This window comes from Aquarana catesbeiana, linkage group LG07, assembly GCF_042186555.1.
Source record: "Aquarana catesbeiana isolate 2022-GZ linkage group LG07, ASM4218655v1, whole genome shotgun sequence".
Classification (NCBI taxonomy): Eukaryota; Metazoa; Chordata; class Amphibia; order Anura; family Ranidae; genus Aquarana; species Aquarana catesbeiana.
In genome coordinates, this window is record NC_133330.1 from 218954256 (window position 1) to 218972777 (window position 18522).

At 45.6% G+C, this 18522-nt stretch overlaps 1 protein-coding gene across 1 annotated transcript in view; it reads left to right on the plus strand.

Annotated features, from left to right (window-relative positions):
- Window positions 1–6924: 6924 nt before the first annotated feature.
- Window positions 6925–18522, plus strand: part of TDRD5 (tudor domain containing 5) — a 436549-nt gene continuing 424951 nt past the window's right edge. The window contains exon 1 of the mRNA XM_073593060.1: window positions 6925–7153. Within this exon, the coding sequence (XP_073449161.1) occupies window positions 6925–7153 (229 nt within the window). The remainder of the gene's footprint in view (window positions 7154–18522) is intronic.

The window sequence follows — 18522 nt, forward strand, 5'->3', positions numbered from 1 at the left end:
GGGAGACGTGTCCTAAATCCCAGGAGGCAATAGGTTTTCATAGCAAAGGGGCGGCGCCGCTCCGACGAAGCCCTTTTGTCGACTTAAAGGAAAGCCTGAAGGTAAATCCACTAAGGTACAGAATAAAAAGAAAAATGGTCCTTTGACGAGACTAAAGGCAAAGTGGCCATGCTCTTTGCTGCTTTAAACCCCTCCAAGGCCAATCATTGATGGGGTTGGGGAAGACTCGCCTTATTTTACGCCTTATTTTACCAGCATTGGGTAGAGCTGAAGGGGAGCCCCCCCATCCGCCAGAATATCAGGGAGGTTTACAAGTTGGAATTCTCCCACCTTTTTCGTGGGAGGTTTTATGTCACCAGCCTACCAAGAGACCCAGTGAGCTGGGTAGGGATGTTGGAGTTGATCTCTTAGTGGGTGAGAGAAGAAGTCATTGTGCAGATTCCGGTATCCAGAGATCTCACTTTTTTTTTTTTTTCCTCCTGTGTTTCTTTTCCAAAAACCATCAGGAAAATTCCGGGTGATCATGAATTTAAAACTTACCGTATTTTCTCTCTTGGAAAGGAGCCTTCAGCTCTGGGAACAAACACATTAGATCATTTCTTGCCCTTCAGAGTAGCTTATGTCTTTTCGCCAGTGACCCTCCTTTTACTGGAAATTTGTCCTGGAGAAAGGCAATGTGATACTGATAGCTCCTTAATGGCCCGGGGGGAGTTGGTTCTCGTTTCTGGTGTCATTGGCACTTTCACCCCCCTTGGATCCTGCTAACTTGATGAAATCTGCTGTCTCAAGAGTTGGTCTTGTATCCAAACCCTCAGGTTCTTCCATCTGATGACTTGGAGGCTGAAAAGCAAGTCCAGAAAGCTAAAGGTTTTTCAGACAAAGTGATTGGTACATTGCTCCTGAGCCGCAAATTGACCACTAGCCATATTTTTGCGAAAGTTTGCAAGGTTTTTTCAGCCTGGTTAAGAAAAGGATGGACGTAGCCCCTCTTCTCTTCCAGACATTCTAGATTTTTTGCAAAATGGGGTTGATAAGGGTCTTTCATTTAGTACCTTTTAAAATTTAGGTAGTGGCCATATCTGTCTTTTTTGAAACGCAGGTTATCTGAGGATTCAGTAGTTAAGATTCTTTTTGGCAAAGGTTAGGTGTCCACCTAGGAAAGTCAAATCTACTGCTTCAAAGGGTTTTATCCCTAGTGTTAAATGCACCTACTAGGGTTCCTTTTGAACACCTGGAGGAGACAGATTTGAAGTTACTGTCACTCTGTCACCTCTAGCAGATATTCAATCCTTGTCATGTAAGGATCCTTTTCTGATGATTTTAGAGGATAGGGTTATTTTAAAACCAGTCCCTCTTTATTTACCCAAGTTGTCTTCTAAATTTCAAAGATCACAGGAGGTTGTATTAATTACCCAGCTTTTGCAGGGCTTAGGGCATCTAAGACTACCATTGATAGGTGGGTTAGAGATGCTGCTGTTCTAGCGTACAAGCATTCAAGTCAGGAGCCACCAGTCAGTATTCCACAAGATCGTTGGCCTAGTCTTGGACGGAAAGAGCAGGTGCATCACGGGAAGAGAGTCCTTATCCCATGCTTTTCTCAAGCACTACGGAGTGGAGATGCTATTCAGCTGAGATCTGTCCTTTTGGAAGAAACGTTTTACAGGCAGTGAGGCAGTGGTCTCCTCTTAAAGTGGTTGTAAATTTAGTTACACCACTTGTACCTACAGATAAGCCTATAATAAGGTGTACCTGTAGGTACTATAAATATCTCCTAAACCTGCACAGTTTAGGACATGTTTAACATATACACTTGCTAGGGCTGGGAAAAAAATCGATTTTAAATCTTGAATCGCGTTGAGAGGTCAAATCGATTCAAAATTTAAGCAAATTGATTTTTTTAGATTTTTTTTTTTCACTGTGCCGGTCCTGAGGAGCTGCGGGCAGGAGTTTTTAGGCGAGGCCGCGGCTTTGGCCTAGTCTGTGGCTTCGGCCTAGTCCACGAGGCTGGACGCCGTGGCCTCGCCTAAAAACTCCAGCTCGCAGCTCCTCAGGACCGGCGCGGTGTCCAATAAAAAAAAAAAACTTAATTCAAATTGAGAATCGAGTTTTTTTTTTAAAGAAAATCGCAGATTTCTTTTTTTGGAAAATCTTCCAGCCCTAACGCTTGCGCCAACGTCATCGGTGCATGCGCACTGAAGGAACTGCTCGCTCATGCCGTTTCTTCAGCAGCCGTGACCGGCATCGCGACTCCAGCCAATCTTGGCACTGGAGCTCGCGAACCTGGAAATAACTCCGGGAGACATGTCGCCGGTCACATCTGTGTGTGAGGACGCTGCAACAGCTTAGATCTAAGGTAAGTATTTCATAATAAACTAGTATGCGATGCATACTTGCTCATTATGCCTTTTTGTTACAGGGTGTTTTTTTTTTTTTTTTTTTTTTTTAGGTTTACAACTACTTTTAAAGCTGGATACACACTATATATAACTTTGTCGTTTTGATTTCCTTTAAATTTACCTTCAACTATGTAGTGCAAGAGCCTGCCTAATTGCATACAAATTGAAGGTGCTTAGGTTTGACTTCATATTATATGGTTTTGGAAAATCTAAAGAAAATTGTATAGTGAGTATCGAGCTTTAGGTATGATTTGTGTTTTTGTTTTTTCCCCAAACCAGCTGTCCTCGAAGATGATCGGGAAAAACCTTGGTTAGTCTTAGCAATAATGGTATTTCTGGGAATCTTCCAGGACAGTGCCTATTTCCACCCAGTTTTATACTTTTTTTTTTTTTTTTAAGAGTATCGGAGGCTTTTCGGGTTTAGTATTTTAAGTGTGATTTGCTTGTGCTTGTGGGGATCAGTGGCAGTGCTAGGGAGGGATGGTGATCAGTGACAGTGCTAGGGAGAGATGGGGATCAGTGGCAGTGCTAGGGAGGGATGGTGATCAGTGGCAGTACTGGTGGGGGGGGATCAGTGGCACTGTTAGAGGAATGGGGATCAGTGGCAGTGCTAGGGAGGGATTGGGGATCAGTGGCAGTGCTAGGGAGAGATTGGGGATCAGTGGCAGTGCTAGGGAGGGATGGGGATCAGTGGCAGTGCTGGGGAGGGATGGGGATCAGTGGCAGTGCTGGGGAGGGATGGGGATCGGTGGAAGTGCTTGGGAGGGATGGGGATCAGTGGCAGTGCTAGGGAGGGATGGGGATCAGTGGCAGTGCTGGGAAGGGATGGGGATCAGTGGCAGTGCTGGGAAGGGATGAGGATAAGTGGCAGTGCTGGGGAGGGATGGGGATCAGTGGTAGGGGTGAGGGGTGGGTCACAGGTAGTGGGTACTCGCTTTGTCTTTGGTTCCATGTTGTCTGCGGCAGCAGCGACACCTATGCCGAGTTCAGGAGATGGGGGTCTCCTCCAGCCCCTCCCACTTCATGACTCACGAGTCAGCTGACTTCTAATCTCCGCCCCCGGCCATTCCGTGTGCTGAATGGGTGGCTGAAAAGAGGCTGAATGGGCGGCCGCGGGCTCCAGGTACAGCCCAGCTTCTTTGTGTCCCACATGCAGCCCCGCTCACTGCTGGGATGCCCCATCTGCCTAAATGGACGGGGGGGAGACGCAGAGCTTCCGCGTTTTGCGTCCGGAAGTCCCCTTTCCTTCTCAGGCTGTGTTTTGCTTGTGTCTATCTAGCAAGGTTACTCTGTGGTATAAGCAAGGAAGCTGAGACTTCTGCAGTGTGTAAATGTGCTTTTACTATACCAAGGTGCTGTACATACAAAACTATTACAATCTTAGGAACACAATACAAGACTGACAGATATCTATAACAAGCAAAATGCCTAGCAAATGCAGCCTATCGTCTATAATCGTACAAATACACTTAAAAGTATCTTCTATTACTGTATGTTTGTGATCTCCATTGGCAACGATTCTTCTGGAGGATCAGGCACCTTTCTTCTATCATTAGTGGCTTCCAATCTTAAAGCATGATGATGTGTGTCCTCCCAGTCTCTACTCATCCCTTTTATGTACGAGTTTGTTACCAAAAGTTAATGGTTACAAACTTGTTTCCATAACAACCGACTAACAGTCATTCTTTCAGTTTGAGAGTTGAAAGAATATCAAACAAGTAAATCTCTTACTTGTTTACTGTAGCTATAGAGACAATATCCTATTCAAACTGTAATAAAACAATGGTATCTACGTACCTATTGTCTACTCGAGCCAAAACCTGACAGTATCTCTATGACCAACCACTATTGTGTAATGTTATGTCACATGTATCTTATGTCTGATTAATATAACAAAATCATATTGTAGCAAACGCAACACAGGCTGCCCCTAACCCAGACAGTTGGCCAATGAGGAGGGGGCACTCTGGCGCTACTGACTGATGTGTGCTGGTAGCGGCGCCCCTGCACACAATACTGCTAAAAAAAATGTGGGCGTTAATTGGACCCACCGGGACCCATGGTAGGGCCCAGCCCTACTCCATGACATAGGATGGATAGTCAGCATGGAAAAATTGCCATTCATCCCAACGAGATTGACCTACCTGAGGTACACCATATTACCAAAAGTATTGGGACGCCTGCCTTTACACGCACATGAACTTTAATGGCATCCCAGTCTTAGTCTGTAGGGTTCAATTTTGAGTTAGCCTACCCTTTGCAGCCATAACGGCTTCTCAACTCAACTCTTCTGGGAAGGCTGTCCACACTGTTTAGGAATGTGTCTATGGGGATGTTTGACCATTCTTCCAGAAGCGCATTTGTGAGGTCAGACACTGATGTTGGACGAGGTTCCTCCATGGGGTGGAGAAACTTGACTGGCCTGCACAGAGTCCTGACCTCAACCTGATAGAACACCTTTGGGATGAGTTAGAGCAGAGACTGCGAGCCAGACCTTCTCACCATTCTATTGTGCTTTAACTATTTAAATATGACTTATGTAACTTCATTTATTTCCTAATACTAAGGGACCATTAGGGAAGAGTTCTTTTTATAGTAATGTGAATTATGTGTTTTCTGTCTAGGTGAGAGGGGCCTCTCTCTCGTGAAGCTGTCCTGTAAGATTCTTAGAGTTTTAGGTTTTTTTTTTTTGTTTGCTTTTTGTTTTTACAAAAGTGTACTCTTTTTAAACTTTTATTTCTGGTGCAAAGCATGGCACATTTATTAGTGAAATAAAGGCATACTTTTAACTTAGGGGTCAGCAACCTGTAGATCGCGATCTACTGACAGGTGACTGGTAGGTTGCAGTCTGGGCTTGCTGACCCACCATTCCAGTCGATCAGAGTGCAATGCAGAAGGAATACTTGTAAAGTTGGAGCTGTAGTAGGGATCAAGAGCCACATAAGCCGATGCCTCCTCTGTAGTGCTGGCTCCTGTCCAATGCAGAGTGATACCAACTGCACTCCACCTCTTATCCCCACTAGTGGTCTCCAGGGTGGTGCCAGCAGCGTGAAAGAAGAGATCTTCAGGTCAGTGTGAAGCAATACACTGGGCATAATGGTATTGGGCTGCTTTCACACTTAATCCGCGACTCAACAGCAGGGTTTTACCAACCCCCCAACTTTACGTGTGAACAAGCCCTAAGGGTGCCACTGCTGAATGCAACTAAGGGCTCATTCAAAAGTGCATCAGGCACTGCTGCTCCTCTTTTAAAAAAAAAAGTGATTCGAGTGTACTTGACAGTTGGTGAAGAGGTGATATGTTGCCTCCTCGCCACCTGCTTTAAACCCATGATTAAACCCAATGTACGCGATTACGACACAGTAGTACGGCAATTAGTCATTTAAATCAGGTGTGAAGAGGTGACGCTGTGCCCGGTGATCTTTGACTTCTCATGCTGTTCAGGTAGATCTCCACCACCTTTAAGATTGCCTACCCCTGCTTTAAAGCAGAGTTCCACCCAAAAGTGGAACTTCCGCTTTTCCGGTCCCCCCCCCCCCCCCTCCGGTGTCACATTTGGCACCTTTCGGGGGGGGGGGGGGACCAGATACCTGTCTAATACGGGTATTTGCTCCCACTTCCAGCGATAGATCGCCGCAGATTCCGGCGATCTATGCAATGCCCCCCCCCATCTTCTGGGAGACACACAGGTCCCAGAAGACAGCAGGGACCAGTGAGGACGTGCAGTGCGACTCATACTTGCTCAGTAGGGAACCAGGTTGTGAAGCCGCAAGGCTTCACTTTTTGATTCTCTTACTGATGATGCCGGCGCCTGCACCCGGGAGTCGAGCGACAGATTGGTTTCGGGTGAGGACATCGCGGGCGCTCTGGACAAGGTAAGTGTCCTAATATTAAGTCAGCAGCTGCAGTATTTGTAGCTGCTGACTTTTTTTTTTCGGCGGAACTCCGCTTTAAATTGTATGTGTTCTTTTTAAGGCAGTGCTACAAAAATGACAAACCATTTTTTTATATATTCATAATTAAATTAAGAAAAATAGTTGAGGAATTAAAACAATCTATATCTATAAAGCGGATTTCTCCTGCGGCACGCTGTCACTGCTGACAGGGCTTCTATCTTCAACTGGTCTTGCTGCAGGGTTCGAATGCTCTGGACATTTGAATGGCTAGGCTGCGATGCTGTCACTGTGAATGGGAGCTATGAACGCTGTACAGCACTCTAGTGTGCCGCCCATTCAGAGCGCAGTGTCCATGCACCAGTGACATCACCTTCCACTACAAATCTGAATATTGTAACTTTTTATAGGCTTACCTGTAGGTACAACCGGAAAAGCAGATTTAACTAGTTTAACTTTGAGCTCTCCTCGATCGTATTAACATACTGGCTATGACACTCATTGTGGTCAGGAATTTTTATGCTTTTGTCTGTACTGATTCTTTCTTACATATGACTACATGGAAGCACAAGTAGTCGATTTCTTGTAAGTAGAATATTAATAACTGCTACTCTTATTTTCTTCATTGAACAGAAATGGACAAAGACCGGATCTTAGAACGGCTGAAAAAAGATCTACGCTCTTTGCTGATTGCCTCCAAAGGAGGGCTGACCATCCAAGAGCTTGAACATGATTACCGCATGTTAATTGGTTCGCCTCTTCCAGTCAAGTCTCTAGACTATAGATCAACCATGGAGATGGTTCATGATATGCCAGATGTGGTAACAGTTCAGTCTAAAGCTGATGGCACAATAATATTGATTGGTATGTATCAGACCATCTGGGAGGGGGGGTTGATTCACTGGAAAAAATTGGAAGAATTAAAGTAACTAAAGGCAAAACCTTCTTCTGCCTGTGGTGTTTTTTTTTTTTTTTTTTTAATTGGAAACAGTGGAGGGGGATTAGTTTCATTGTCATTGTTTTATTGCAGTCTTTGCCCTCGTTGTGGAGATTTACCCTATTTGTACTGGTTACTGTTATCATTAAAAGTGAAAGTAAAAGAAAATTTTGGGTTGATTTCAGAACACTAATAGAGGGGGCAATCTTCCAATGATGACACTAGTTCTGGTGACACGTCGATATTCCTGCACTTTGGAGGAGTTTCCTCTTGTTTCCCGTTTTGGTTAGTTATATGACAGGAAGTAAAGAGAAATCTCCCCAATGAGACACAGATGGCAAAAATGAATGGGGTTATAACCCTACCTTACTGTATTCAAAATGGAAAAAAATAAGGTTTTGCCTTTAGGTACACTTTTATTGAAACTCTACATTGGAAATAAAATATTTTTGTTGTTAGTTTTAAGAGTACAGGACACAAGGGCTTTGGTTATTAATACTGGGTTATATGCAGCTACCTTCAGGTGATTGGATGCTGGCAAAAAGGAAACTCCTGGCAAGCCTCTGTTTTCTGCCCTAGGTAATGGGTGTAGATTTTTTTTTTTTTATCTCTCCTTAGTGCTGTGGCTCCTTTCTGCAGGTTTTGGATTGGTTGACTCCTCGGCTGACCTTTTGGGTACTGTACCTGGAACCTGCCAGGAAAAGATGTAGAGCCGGCCTGTAATGTTGCTTCAGTCACTAGATTCTACATGGGCTCTCACTTTGGCACGTGGTGCCTCATGTTGAGTTAGCTGCGCGGTGCTATACGGATACAAGGCTATGGTCTGCCGGTAGCGGAGCCTGTTTCGAGATGACCACTTAAGGGGTATGCCCATCAAGTAGGATGAAACCAGGATGGGACTTGCCCTTAACATCCTGCTCCTGCAAGAAAATTTGCTGTGGAGAATCTGGGCTACATCCCTTCCCTGGGCCCAGTTTGTTGTTCTCCAATCCCCTGGAGTCTAAAGCAGCACTGGCTGGAGACCCTTTAAATTTGTGTTGGAGCTATGAGCAGGAGCACTGGTTCAGGTACACTTTTTTTAAATTTACTTTGTGCCGTTTTTTTCTAGATAGTAACTTCTACTGCCTTCCCCAGGCAGTCATAGGTTTCCATTGGTCTTGGTTTCCTGTGTTTACCATGTTATATGCACACTGTTTACATTCCAGCCCTGGCATGCAAAGGACTGGCTCAGCATTAAAGCCGAGCTACATTGCATCTGAGCACCACAGACTAAAAATGCTATTTAATTCATTTTAATATTCAAGACAAACGCCCCCATCCATCTATGTCATGTCTCCATGCTTTATTTTGATCATTGATTATTTTATTTTTTATCTTGAGTAACGGCAGATGATTCACTTAACATTTGCTTCCTGGAATCCATCTGTCCTTAGCTTAGGTATGCAGGCAGGAGGGTATTCTTAGCCGAGAAACCCCTCCCCCTGATGTATTATATATATCGCCTAGGCTTATGAACCAGCAACTAACTGAAGAAATGCAAAAAACACCAAGTAAATATGATATACTTTTCTATTTATTTACTAATGCTGGCAGCATAAGGATTAAAAATAGTACATGTTGATTGAGTGAAGTTCCTTAAGCTCCTGTCAGTAAACAGCACTGCAATCTGAGTATGCTACATGGGCTCCAGTTGCAAAGGGTGCCTGCCACACATTGCATTAACCCTTCTCACCCCATTAGGGCTGTTGTGAGTACCCCTCTGAGGGCTAAAGCTGCCTGTCCATGGGACCTTGCTGGCTTTCAAGACACCACCAGCTGCAAGCTCAGAGTCCTGACCTTGGGTTGGTATTCCCCTCTGTGGTACAGCGGCCAGTGGTGATCTAGATAATAATAATAATAATAATAATAATAATAACTTTTCCTGCTGTGCATTGGTCTGTGAGTCCCTTTTGTTGGTGTTGTCACACTGTTTTTCTGTTTGTACGGTGACCCATAGTCATGGTCATTAAAGCCCTCTGCACCTGTAGTAAGTTTTTGAATAAACCTTGTTGGTAATGTTCTTTTTTATATTTGCTGCGACCTGCGATGATCTTGTTATGCGTGACCATTACCCCTAACTCTTTTCTGGGGTTTAAGTGACTTTTGTCAGCAATGTTTTCAATGGCCTATGGTGATCTGATTACTTACAGTAATTACCCTACTGCAGTAGTCTGTAGTTATTGTGGTTCTGTCTCAGTTGTATACCATTATTACATTGGCTTACTGTGCCTTAGGCCTCGTGCACACTGGACGTTATAAAAAAGCCAGTAGCTTTATCTGTTAAAAAGCTGTAGCTGTAGAATGAGTTTTTCAGCATTTTTGCAGTAGTGTTTTTAGTTTTTTTTTTTTTTACAAAATTATCCTCCCTCAAAAGCTTATGGCTCAAAAACGCTGCTAAACGCTGAATAGGCAGGTTTTTCTGTGTTTTTAAGCTTTTTCAAGAGTTAACCCCCCATGCACACTGGACATTATAAAACGTTAGCTGTAGAGAGTTTTTCTGCATTTTTGCATAGTTTTTTGGCTTTTTTTTTTTAGCTGTAGCCTTTTTTAGCTTTTTTTTTCTTAGCAAAACTATACTCCCATAAAAGCTTATGGCTCAAAAAACTGAAAATATTATACTTACCTGACGGTATGTTTCCTTTCCTGATGCAAAGCATGACAGCATACACGCATGGGTTTGGGCGAGAGGTGGAGCATATCCCATACATGTATGCTGTCATGCTTTGCATCAGGAAAGGAAAATTACCATCAGGTAAGTGTAGAATTTTCTGTTTTCCTGACACAAAGCATGACCGCATACACGTATGGGATGTACCACGCCCTAAAAGAAACACAAGGGAGGGTATGCTGAAGCAAAAGAAAATTTATTAGTTATCTACTCCGCTTAGTACAGAACGACCAAACTCTATGGTCGTTAATAGGGTTGTCCCGATACCGATACTAGTATCGGTATCGGCACCGATACCGAGCATTTGCCCAAGTACTTGTACTCGGGCAAATGCTCCCGATGCTTCCCCCGATACCTGGAGGACAGCTGTGATCGGCGCGTGGGGGAGTTACAGGATTCTCCCCCAGCGGCTTTCACCAGCTTTAGTGACATACAGCGGTGATCGCTCACCGCTGACTGTCACTGCATCCTCCTCCATGTCCCCTCTGTTCCTCTGTGCCTCTCCGCTGTCCCCTGCATTCCTCTATCCTTATCTGTCCCCTCCGTACTCCCCCTCCGTTCCTCTCTCCTTATCTCTCCCCCTCTGTTCCTCTATCCTTATCTGTCCCCTGCATTCCTCTCTCATCTGTTCCCTCCGTCCTCCCCCTCCTTCCTTTGTGTATGGATAGAGTCAGCTGACTCTGTCCATTCACATAACTGAAACATTGTAATCTCCTGTGATTACGATGTGTCAGTTTTTGAATGGAGAGAAGCCGCTGTCTTCTCTTCATTCATTCTCAGTGCAGCTGACGCTGCAGAGAAAGGGACTGGGGAATCTCTATCCTCTGTCTCTTTCTCTGTTTCAAGGGGGAGATATCAGAGGTCTGTTAAGACCCCTGATATCTCACCAAAGCCCCCCAACAGGGCTGATTTAAAAAAAAAAAAAAAAAAAAAAAACAATAAATAATAAAAAAATATTATTGTAAAAAATAAAAATTGTAAAAGAAAACAAAAAAAAACCACACACACATACAACGTTCACCCCCCCCCCCCCAAAAAAAAATAGCAAAAAAAAAACTGTCACGTGACATTAAAAAAAAAGTATCGGTAATCGGCATCGGCGAGTACTTGAAAAAAAGTATCGGTACTTGTACTCGGTCCTAAAAAAGTGGTATCGGGACAACCCTAGTCGTTAATGCTGCTGGATCTACTTTATAATGAGTCAGGAATGTGTCATATGTTGACCATGTCGTGGCTCTGCAAATAATTTCTGGGGACACCCCCTTGAATTCTGCCCATGATACCACCAGGCTTCTTGTCGAATGTGCTCTTACATTCGTTGTAGGCTCCAGGCCCCTTTTTTCATAAGCTCTCTTGATGGTCCTGACCAGCCACACTGCCAGAGTCCTTGTGGACACTGCTAGCTCTTTTCTTTTCCCTTTCGGAATAATGAACAGGTTTTCAGCCCTTCTGAAAGAGGCCGTCTTCTGTATGTATGTTTTCAGAATGACCCCTACATCTAACTCATGTGTTTGATTGGATGCATCTTTCTGCATTGTTGGGAGGACAATGTCCTGTTTTCTGTGAAATTACTTATTTACTTTCGATCGGTGTTGTGGTAATTTTCTTAATACCACTCTGTCGGGTAGGTGACAACAGTAAGGGGGTTTGTACCCTAAAGATTGGATGTCCGACACCCCTCTGCCCGATGTAATGGCAGTGAGAAAAACTTTTTGAAATGTCCCATAGTGAAGTTGTTTGAGTCCCTAAGGAAGGCGACTGGGATAACATCTCCAGCACTACTTGTAGAGCCCATGGGGGCACAAACGATCTTGCCTGAGGTCGGAGTCTGTCACAGGCCTTCAAGAATTGTTGTACTAACTGGTGGGTAGCCCATCTTACTCCTGTCAGGGCCGATATATGCACCCTCAACGTATTGGTTTGTAGGCCCATTTCCAGGCCTGCCTGTAAGAACTCAAACACCTGCGCCTCTTGAGGCGCCAGAGGATCGAATCCTTTGGATTTTGAAAAGGCATCAAGTCTTTCCCCTATTCTAGAGTTAGTTTTGTTAGTCGTTACCGCCTTTGCTTTTAAGAAGGTTTTGATGACAAAGGAAAAACAGCCTGCGTTTCCTAGTCTCTGCCTTTCAGCCTCCAGGCTGCCAGATGAAGCTTGGTAGGGTTCCAGTGCCACACTTGACCTTGTTGGAGAAGGCTTGGTTTCTGGATCGGGGATTCCATTGCCAAGGCCTGGAGTAATGGGAACCAAGGTCTGTGTGGCCACAGAGGTATGACTGCTATCACTGTTCCTGGATAGTTGCGTATCCTGTTCAGTAGCCTGGGAATTATCGCTATTGGTGGAAATACGTATGCCAATGTGCAGATCCATTTGGAGTTGAGTGCGGCCACTGCTTCCGCCTGCGGAAACTTCGCCCTTGCCAGTAATCGTCTGCATTTGCTCTTGGTCAGAGATGCCATTAAGTCGAAGTCTGGTTGACCCCACTGATCGCAGATCCATTGAAAGACCATCTGGTCTAGTGCACACTCGCTGTCGAACATTTTCTGGCTCAGTGTATTCACTAAATAGTTCTGTGGGGCCAGAATGTATGCGGCTGTTAGATTTGTTAAGTTTTCTTGTGCCCAATTCATGATTGGTGAGACTTCCAGAGTGCTTGACTCCGTGTTTCTTCTTGTTTTCTCATCGGCCCTGGGCTAGGTGCCGTTGCAGTGTGCTCCCCAGCCCATCGCCGATGCATTTGGCGTGTCTATTATTGGCACTGGTGGATTGAGTTGGTGATAGTTCACTAAATTGGTCGGCTTCCACCACCAATTGAGGGAATGTTTTATTATTGGTGACAATCTGATCCGCTGATGAGTGAATCGGCGCTTCCACTGTTTTAAGGATCCAACTTGAAACGTCCTCATCTGCCAATGGACCCATTTTATCATTGGGATTGTGGCTGTTAATGATCCTAGTAGTCTGAGGCAGTGAGATGCCGAGATGTATGATTGAGTTCTCTCTAGTCGTGAGATTAACGCTGTTACCTTCTCGGGGGTGTGTGTGTTCTTCTCGGTGTCCAGAATGGCCCCCAAAAAAAACATTCTTTGTGTGGGTATTGGCTGACATAGTATTCTGCCAATTGATAATCCAACCTAGACTTAACAAGCTTCTGACTAGGATCTCTCAATTTTCTATTAAGGCTTGGGGTGTTCGGGCTACTAGTAGGACGTCATACAAGTAATGGAACACTCACAGGCCTTGCTTGCGTAACCTGGCTATGGCTGGGAGTAGTACCTTGGAAAATGTTCTCGGGGATGTTGATAGGCCAAATGGTAAGCATACAAACTGAAAGTAGTATTCCATTATCGCAAATATTTGTGGCATTGTTGATGGACCGTAACATGTAGATATGTGTCCTTAAAGTCCAAGGACAACATCCACTCCCCCTGGCTGGTGGCTTGTACGGGTGATTGTGGTGATTCCATTCGGAATTTCTGCACCCTTATGTACTGGTTCAATTCTCGGAGGCCTAATACTGGCCTTAGATCGCCTGTTTTTTTCTTGATTAAGAAAAGAGGAGAATCGAATCCTTGATATCCTTCTCAATTAGGTATCGGTTCTATCGCTGTTTTCTGTAATAGTGATTGAACATATTCGAGAACTATTCGTGTTTTGTGTTGGCATCGGGGAAGTTTTGTGCGGGTAAACCGGGGTAGTTCTGGAGGATTCAGAAATTCCAAACGATGGCCCTCCTGAATTATCTTCATGACCCAAGGGTCTTGGATATGCTCCGCCCAAACCTGCACATAGTGGTGTAGTCTGGTACCAACCGGTCCAGTTTGGGCGGAAGGATCCTCAAAAAGGTTTCTGCGTCATGCTCTGTTTAGCTTTGTTCACTCGTGTCACTGACGTTTGCGGGTTTCTCCAACCTCTTCTGACGTTTGTTTGCTCCAAATGACCTTATGTCTCTTGGTTTATTTGTAAATTGTCTTCTTGTTGTCGCTGTTGTCTGGTTTTCAGGTCTTGCGGGATCAACCCTGACTTACCCCCCCGTCACTTTCGAGATAGCAGCTTCTAGTTTGCTACCGATTAAGGCTTTGCCATCAAAAGGAATACGGCACCAATTGGTTTTCGATGACCCGTCTGCTGTCCATGGTTTGAGCCATAACGCTCTCCTCGCCATTACTGACGACAACATTATTCTGGCTGCACGCCGCAGCATATCGATCGCAGCTTCGTCAACGAAGTCACTTGCCATCTTAATTTCACCTAGTACCTTTGTTACTAACGTGTTTCCTGCATCTGTCGTCAGTTCTGCCTCCAGATTCTCTGCCCATGCTGTTATGGTTTTGGCTACTGATGTTAGTGCCAGTGCTGGCCTACAGGCACTTCCTGCTACCGTATATACTTTCTTTAGTTCTATGTCTATATTCCTTTCTGACACATCCTTAAAGGGGACTGCATCATCCATTGGCAGTGTAACGTGCCTAGCTAGTCTGATCACAGCTGCGTCCACTAATGGTGGTTCTTTCCATGCTTAGATCTTGTCACGTACCTGGTGGTTGAGCCCAGAATGCAGGGAGCGGCTTCTCGTATACCTCTGGCTCGAGAACCCCTGGTAGAGCTGACGGGCTCAGGAGTGCAAAGGGGCACAAGTGTCTGACAGGTAGCTGGTGCAGGGCTAGTCCGGACCTCCGATGTGACTGCAAGGAAGCTTGTGGGAGCAGCGGCCCGGCAGGAAACGGGCAGGAACCGGTAGCTTGGATACAGCAGGGAGGTGTTCTGTAGTACAGCAGGAACAACTGGAGACAGCAGCCTGCAGGGAGGTGTTTTGTAGCACAGCAGGAACTGGAGACAGCAGGCTGCAGGGAGGTGTGCTGTAGCACAGCAGGAACAACTGGAGACAGCAGGCTGCAGGGAGGTGTTCTGTAGCACAGCAGGAACAAGTGAGGTCAGGCAGGCCGGGTCAACAGTGGCGGGCAGATCAGGTACCAAGCAGAAGGCGAAGAGTAGTCAGGATGCAGGCCGGGTTGGTAATAGGCGGGCAGCAAACGGACCAAGGAAGAGGCAGAAAAGACGTCAGGACAAGCCGGGATCAGAGACTGCCAGCAGGCAGGGGTAGTCGGGAACAAACCGGGTAAACGGGAATCGGGTAGGTAGTTCAACAAGTAGCAGGGGTCTCAGGAAACGCTGTAGACCGGACAGCAAGGTGACGGTCTCCTTTAAATAATGCTTCTTGGTGCCAAGTGCTGTCACAAGGTGCGCGCCCGTGCACGTACGTGCGCCGTCATTCGCGTTATCGCGTATGCACGCTCCCTGGACGGCTCTTTAATGAGAACACTGCGCACAGTTATTCTTCTGCCTTTGATTGCTGGAACGTCTTTCTTGACATTGCCCCCCTCCAAGGGGCAGCCTCCAGATGCCCAATTGAGCCATCTTACTTGGGTGAGATTTTTTCAAGGCCAGGATCAATCTTTTTACATGGATGTTGGGCTCCTGTTACTAAGAGTTCTCCTCAGGACCATACCCTTTCCATATCACCAGATACTGGACTTGGTTACGTCTCCTCCTGCAGTCTAGGATGGATTTCACCTCGAGTTCAACCTCCCCATTGATGAGTACTGGTTCAGGAGGACCGGCATTTCGGTGAAGGGATCCGGAACTGTGGGTTTGAGTAAGGCTACATGGAAAACTGGGTGAATCTGGAATGATTCTGGTAGTTTTAATTCGTAGGCCACATTGTTGAACTTCCTATTTACTGGGAAGGGACCCACAAATTTAGGGCCCAATTTCTTAGAAGGACATGCCAGTTTTAAATTCAGGGTGGACAGCCAAACTTGATCTCCGGGTTCTAAATTAAGCTCCCCCCTTCTTCTTTTGTCAAACACCTCCTTATTCCTGGGTCCTTGTCATTGTCTCCTGAATTAGTTTATTGTTTGTGTTGAAAAAATTTAGTCTCTTGAGCGGCTGGTACTGAGCATTCCAGAATGTTGTTGGACAGGAACAAGGGGTAAAAACCGTAATTCGCAAAAAATGGAGATTGCTTTGTGGCAGAGTGGACAGAGTTGTATGCGAATTCAGCTAGAGTTAAGAGGGGTGCCCAATCATCCTGGGAAAATGAGGAAAAAAAACGCAAGTATTGCTCCAGCGTTTGATTTTTTCTTTCCGTCTGGCCATTAGTCTGAGGATGATAGGCAGAGGAGAAGGAGAGGTCGATTTTCAGGGATCCACATAGTGCCCTCCAGAACTTGGAAGTGAACTGTTCCCCTCGGTCCAAAATATTTGCAGGGATACCATGGAGTCTCACAATTTCTTTAATGAAGATCCTTGCAGTTTCGGCAGCAGGAATACCCCTCATTGGCAGGAAGTGAGCCATTTTGGAAAGTCTATCCACTACCACAAAGATGGTAGTATGGTTTTCTGAAGGTGGCAATTCAACAATAAAATCCATGGAGATCATCCTCCATGGTCTCTCTGGGACAGGTAGTGGTTTCAGTAGACCCCATGCCTTAGACTTGCTGCCCTTGTTCTGTATACAGACGGTTCAAGATTCCACGTAATTCCTGCAGACCTTCGACAACTGTGGCCACCAAAACATGCGCTGGAGAAGTTCAGAGGTCTTGTGCACATCAAAGTGACCTGCCAACTCATGGTCATGGCAGGACTTGAGAACAGAAACTCATACCTCCTGAGGTATGAAAATTTTGTCTCCGTACCACACTAAATCATCTTTTGTTTGTAGAGTGTCGTCAGGCGGGGAGGGGACCCCTATGGAGGTTTGTTTGATCTGGGATAGTAAATCCCCTTGGAGCAAGAGAAAGTTTCCTGAGGATAGGATGGTGTCTGGAGGTGAGGAGACTTCAGATTCACTGAACATCTGAGAAAGAGCATCGGGCTTGGTATTTTTCGACCCAGGCCTGTAGGTGATATAGAACGAGAATCGGGTAAAGAAGAGTGCCCACCGGGCCTGACGTGGTCTCAACCTCTTGGCAGCTTTCCAATACTCTAGGTTCTTGTCTGTATAAACAAGAATCAGATGTGCCGCTCCCTCCAACAGGTATCGCCACTCTTCAAGTGCGGCCTTGGTTGCTAATAGCTCTCGGTCACCTACATCATCATTTCTCTCGGCTTCAGATAGTTTGCGAGAAAAGAATGCAACTGGGTGCAAAAGAGCTTTGGGTTCCTGTCTTTGGGAGAGTACTGCCCTGACTGCTATCTCCGAAGCGTCCTCCTCCAAGATGTATGGTAGACCTGGATCAGGGTGTTTCAGGACTGATGCAGAGGTAAACAGATCTTTCAAGGCTACAAAGGCCGCCTGAGCTCCGGAAGACCAGTGGAATCGAGTGCCCTGCTTAGTGAACTTCGTGATGGGGGAAATGATGGTAGAAAATCCTCTTATAAACTTCTGGTAAAAATTTGCGAAGCCCACAAAGCGTTGGATTCCTTTTTTATCAGTAGGGGCTGGCCAGTCCAGAATGGCAGAACCTTTTGAGGGTCCATTGTGATACCCTCCACAGAAATGATCAGTCTCAGGAACTGAATGCTCTGTTGTTCAAACATGCACTTCTCTGGCTTTGCATACAGGCCGTGACATCGAAGTCGTGTTAGTACATTCTTGACATGTTAACGGTGGTTGGCCAAGGAGGGAGAGAAGATCAGGATATCATCCAAGTATACAATGACGAACAAGTCAAGATAGTCTCTGAAAATATCATTCACAAAGTGCTGGAATGTGGCAGGGGTGTTGCAAAGACCAAGGGCATAACTAAATATTCAAAATGCCAGAACCGGGTGCGAAAGGCAGTCTTCCATTCATCCCCAATCCGGATACGGACTAGATTGTAAGCTCCACGAAGGTCCAGTTTAGTAAATATTGCTGCGGTTCCCAGTCTTTGAAACAGTTCAGGTACCAAAGGAAGGGTATACCGATTCTTTATCGTGATCTTATTAAGTTCCCGATACTCTACGCAGGGGCGTAGAGAGTGGTCTTTCTTTTCCACAAAGAAAATTCCTGCTCCTGCTGGGGAGGTGGAAAGCCGAATGAAGCCCTTTTCCAAGGTTGTCATCTATATAAGTCTTTAGGGTCCCTAACTCCAGTTCCGTTAAGGGAAAGATTCTTCCGAAAGGAATCTCTGCTCTGGGGAGGAGTTTGACCGGACAATCATATGGCCTGTGAGGAGGAAGAGTATCTGCACCCTTTTTTTTTTCTGAAGACATCCAGGAAACTGTGGTAGACCTCGGGACCGGCTTGACGGGTCCCAGCATCTGCTTCTATGCATAATAAGGGAGATGGAACATCAGCAGTCTCCAGTAGGCAGTGTTGGTGGCAATAAGGAGAGAGGAAGTTGATCTTCCCTGAGATCCAATCGATTTGTGGGTTGTGAGCCCTCAGCCAAGGCATGCCAAGAATGATGGGAAACAGTCGATGATATCTAGGCACAGTAGTTCTTGGTGTTTACCAGCAATGGTGGTAAGTAGTGGTACAGTTTCTTGTGTGACTGGCCCTGACTTAAGACCTGAACCATCGGCCAGATGTACTGAAAGTCCTTTTGCTCTAGGCTGCAGAGGGACGTGGTATCTGGTTGAAAAGGATAAGTCCATAAAACCGCT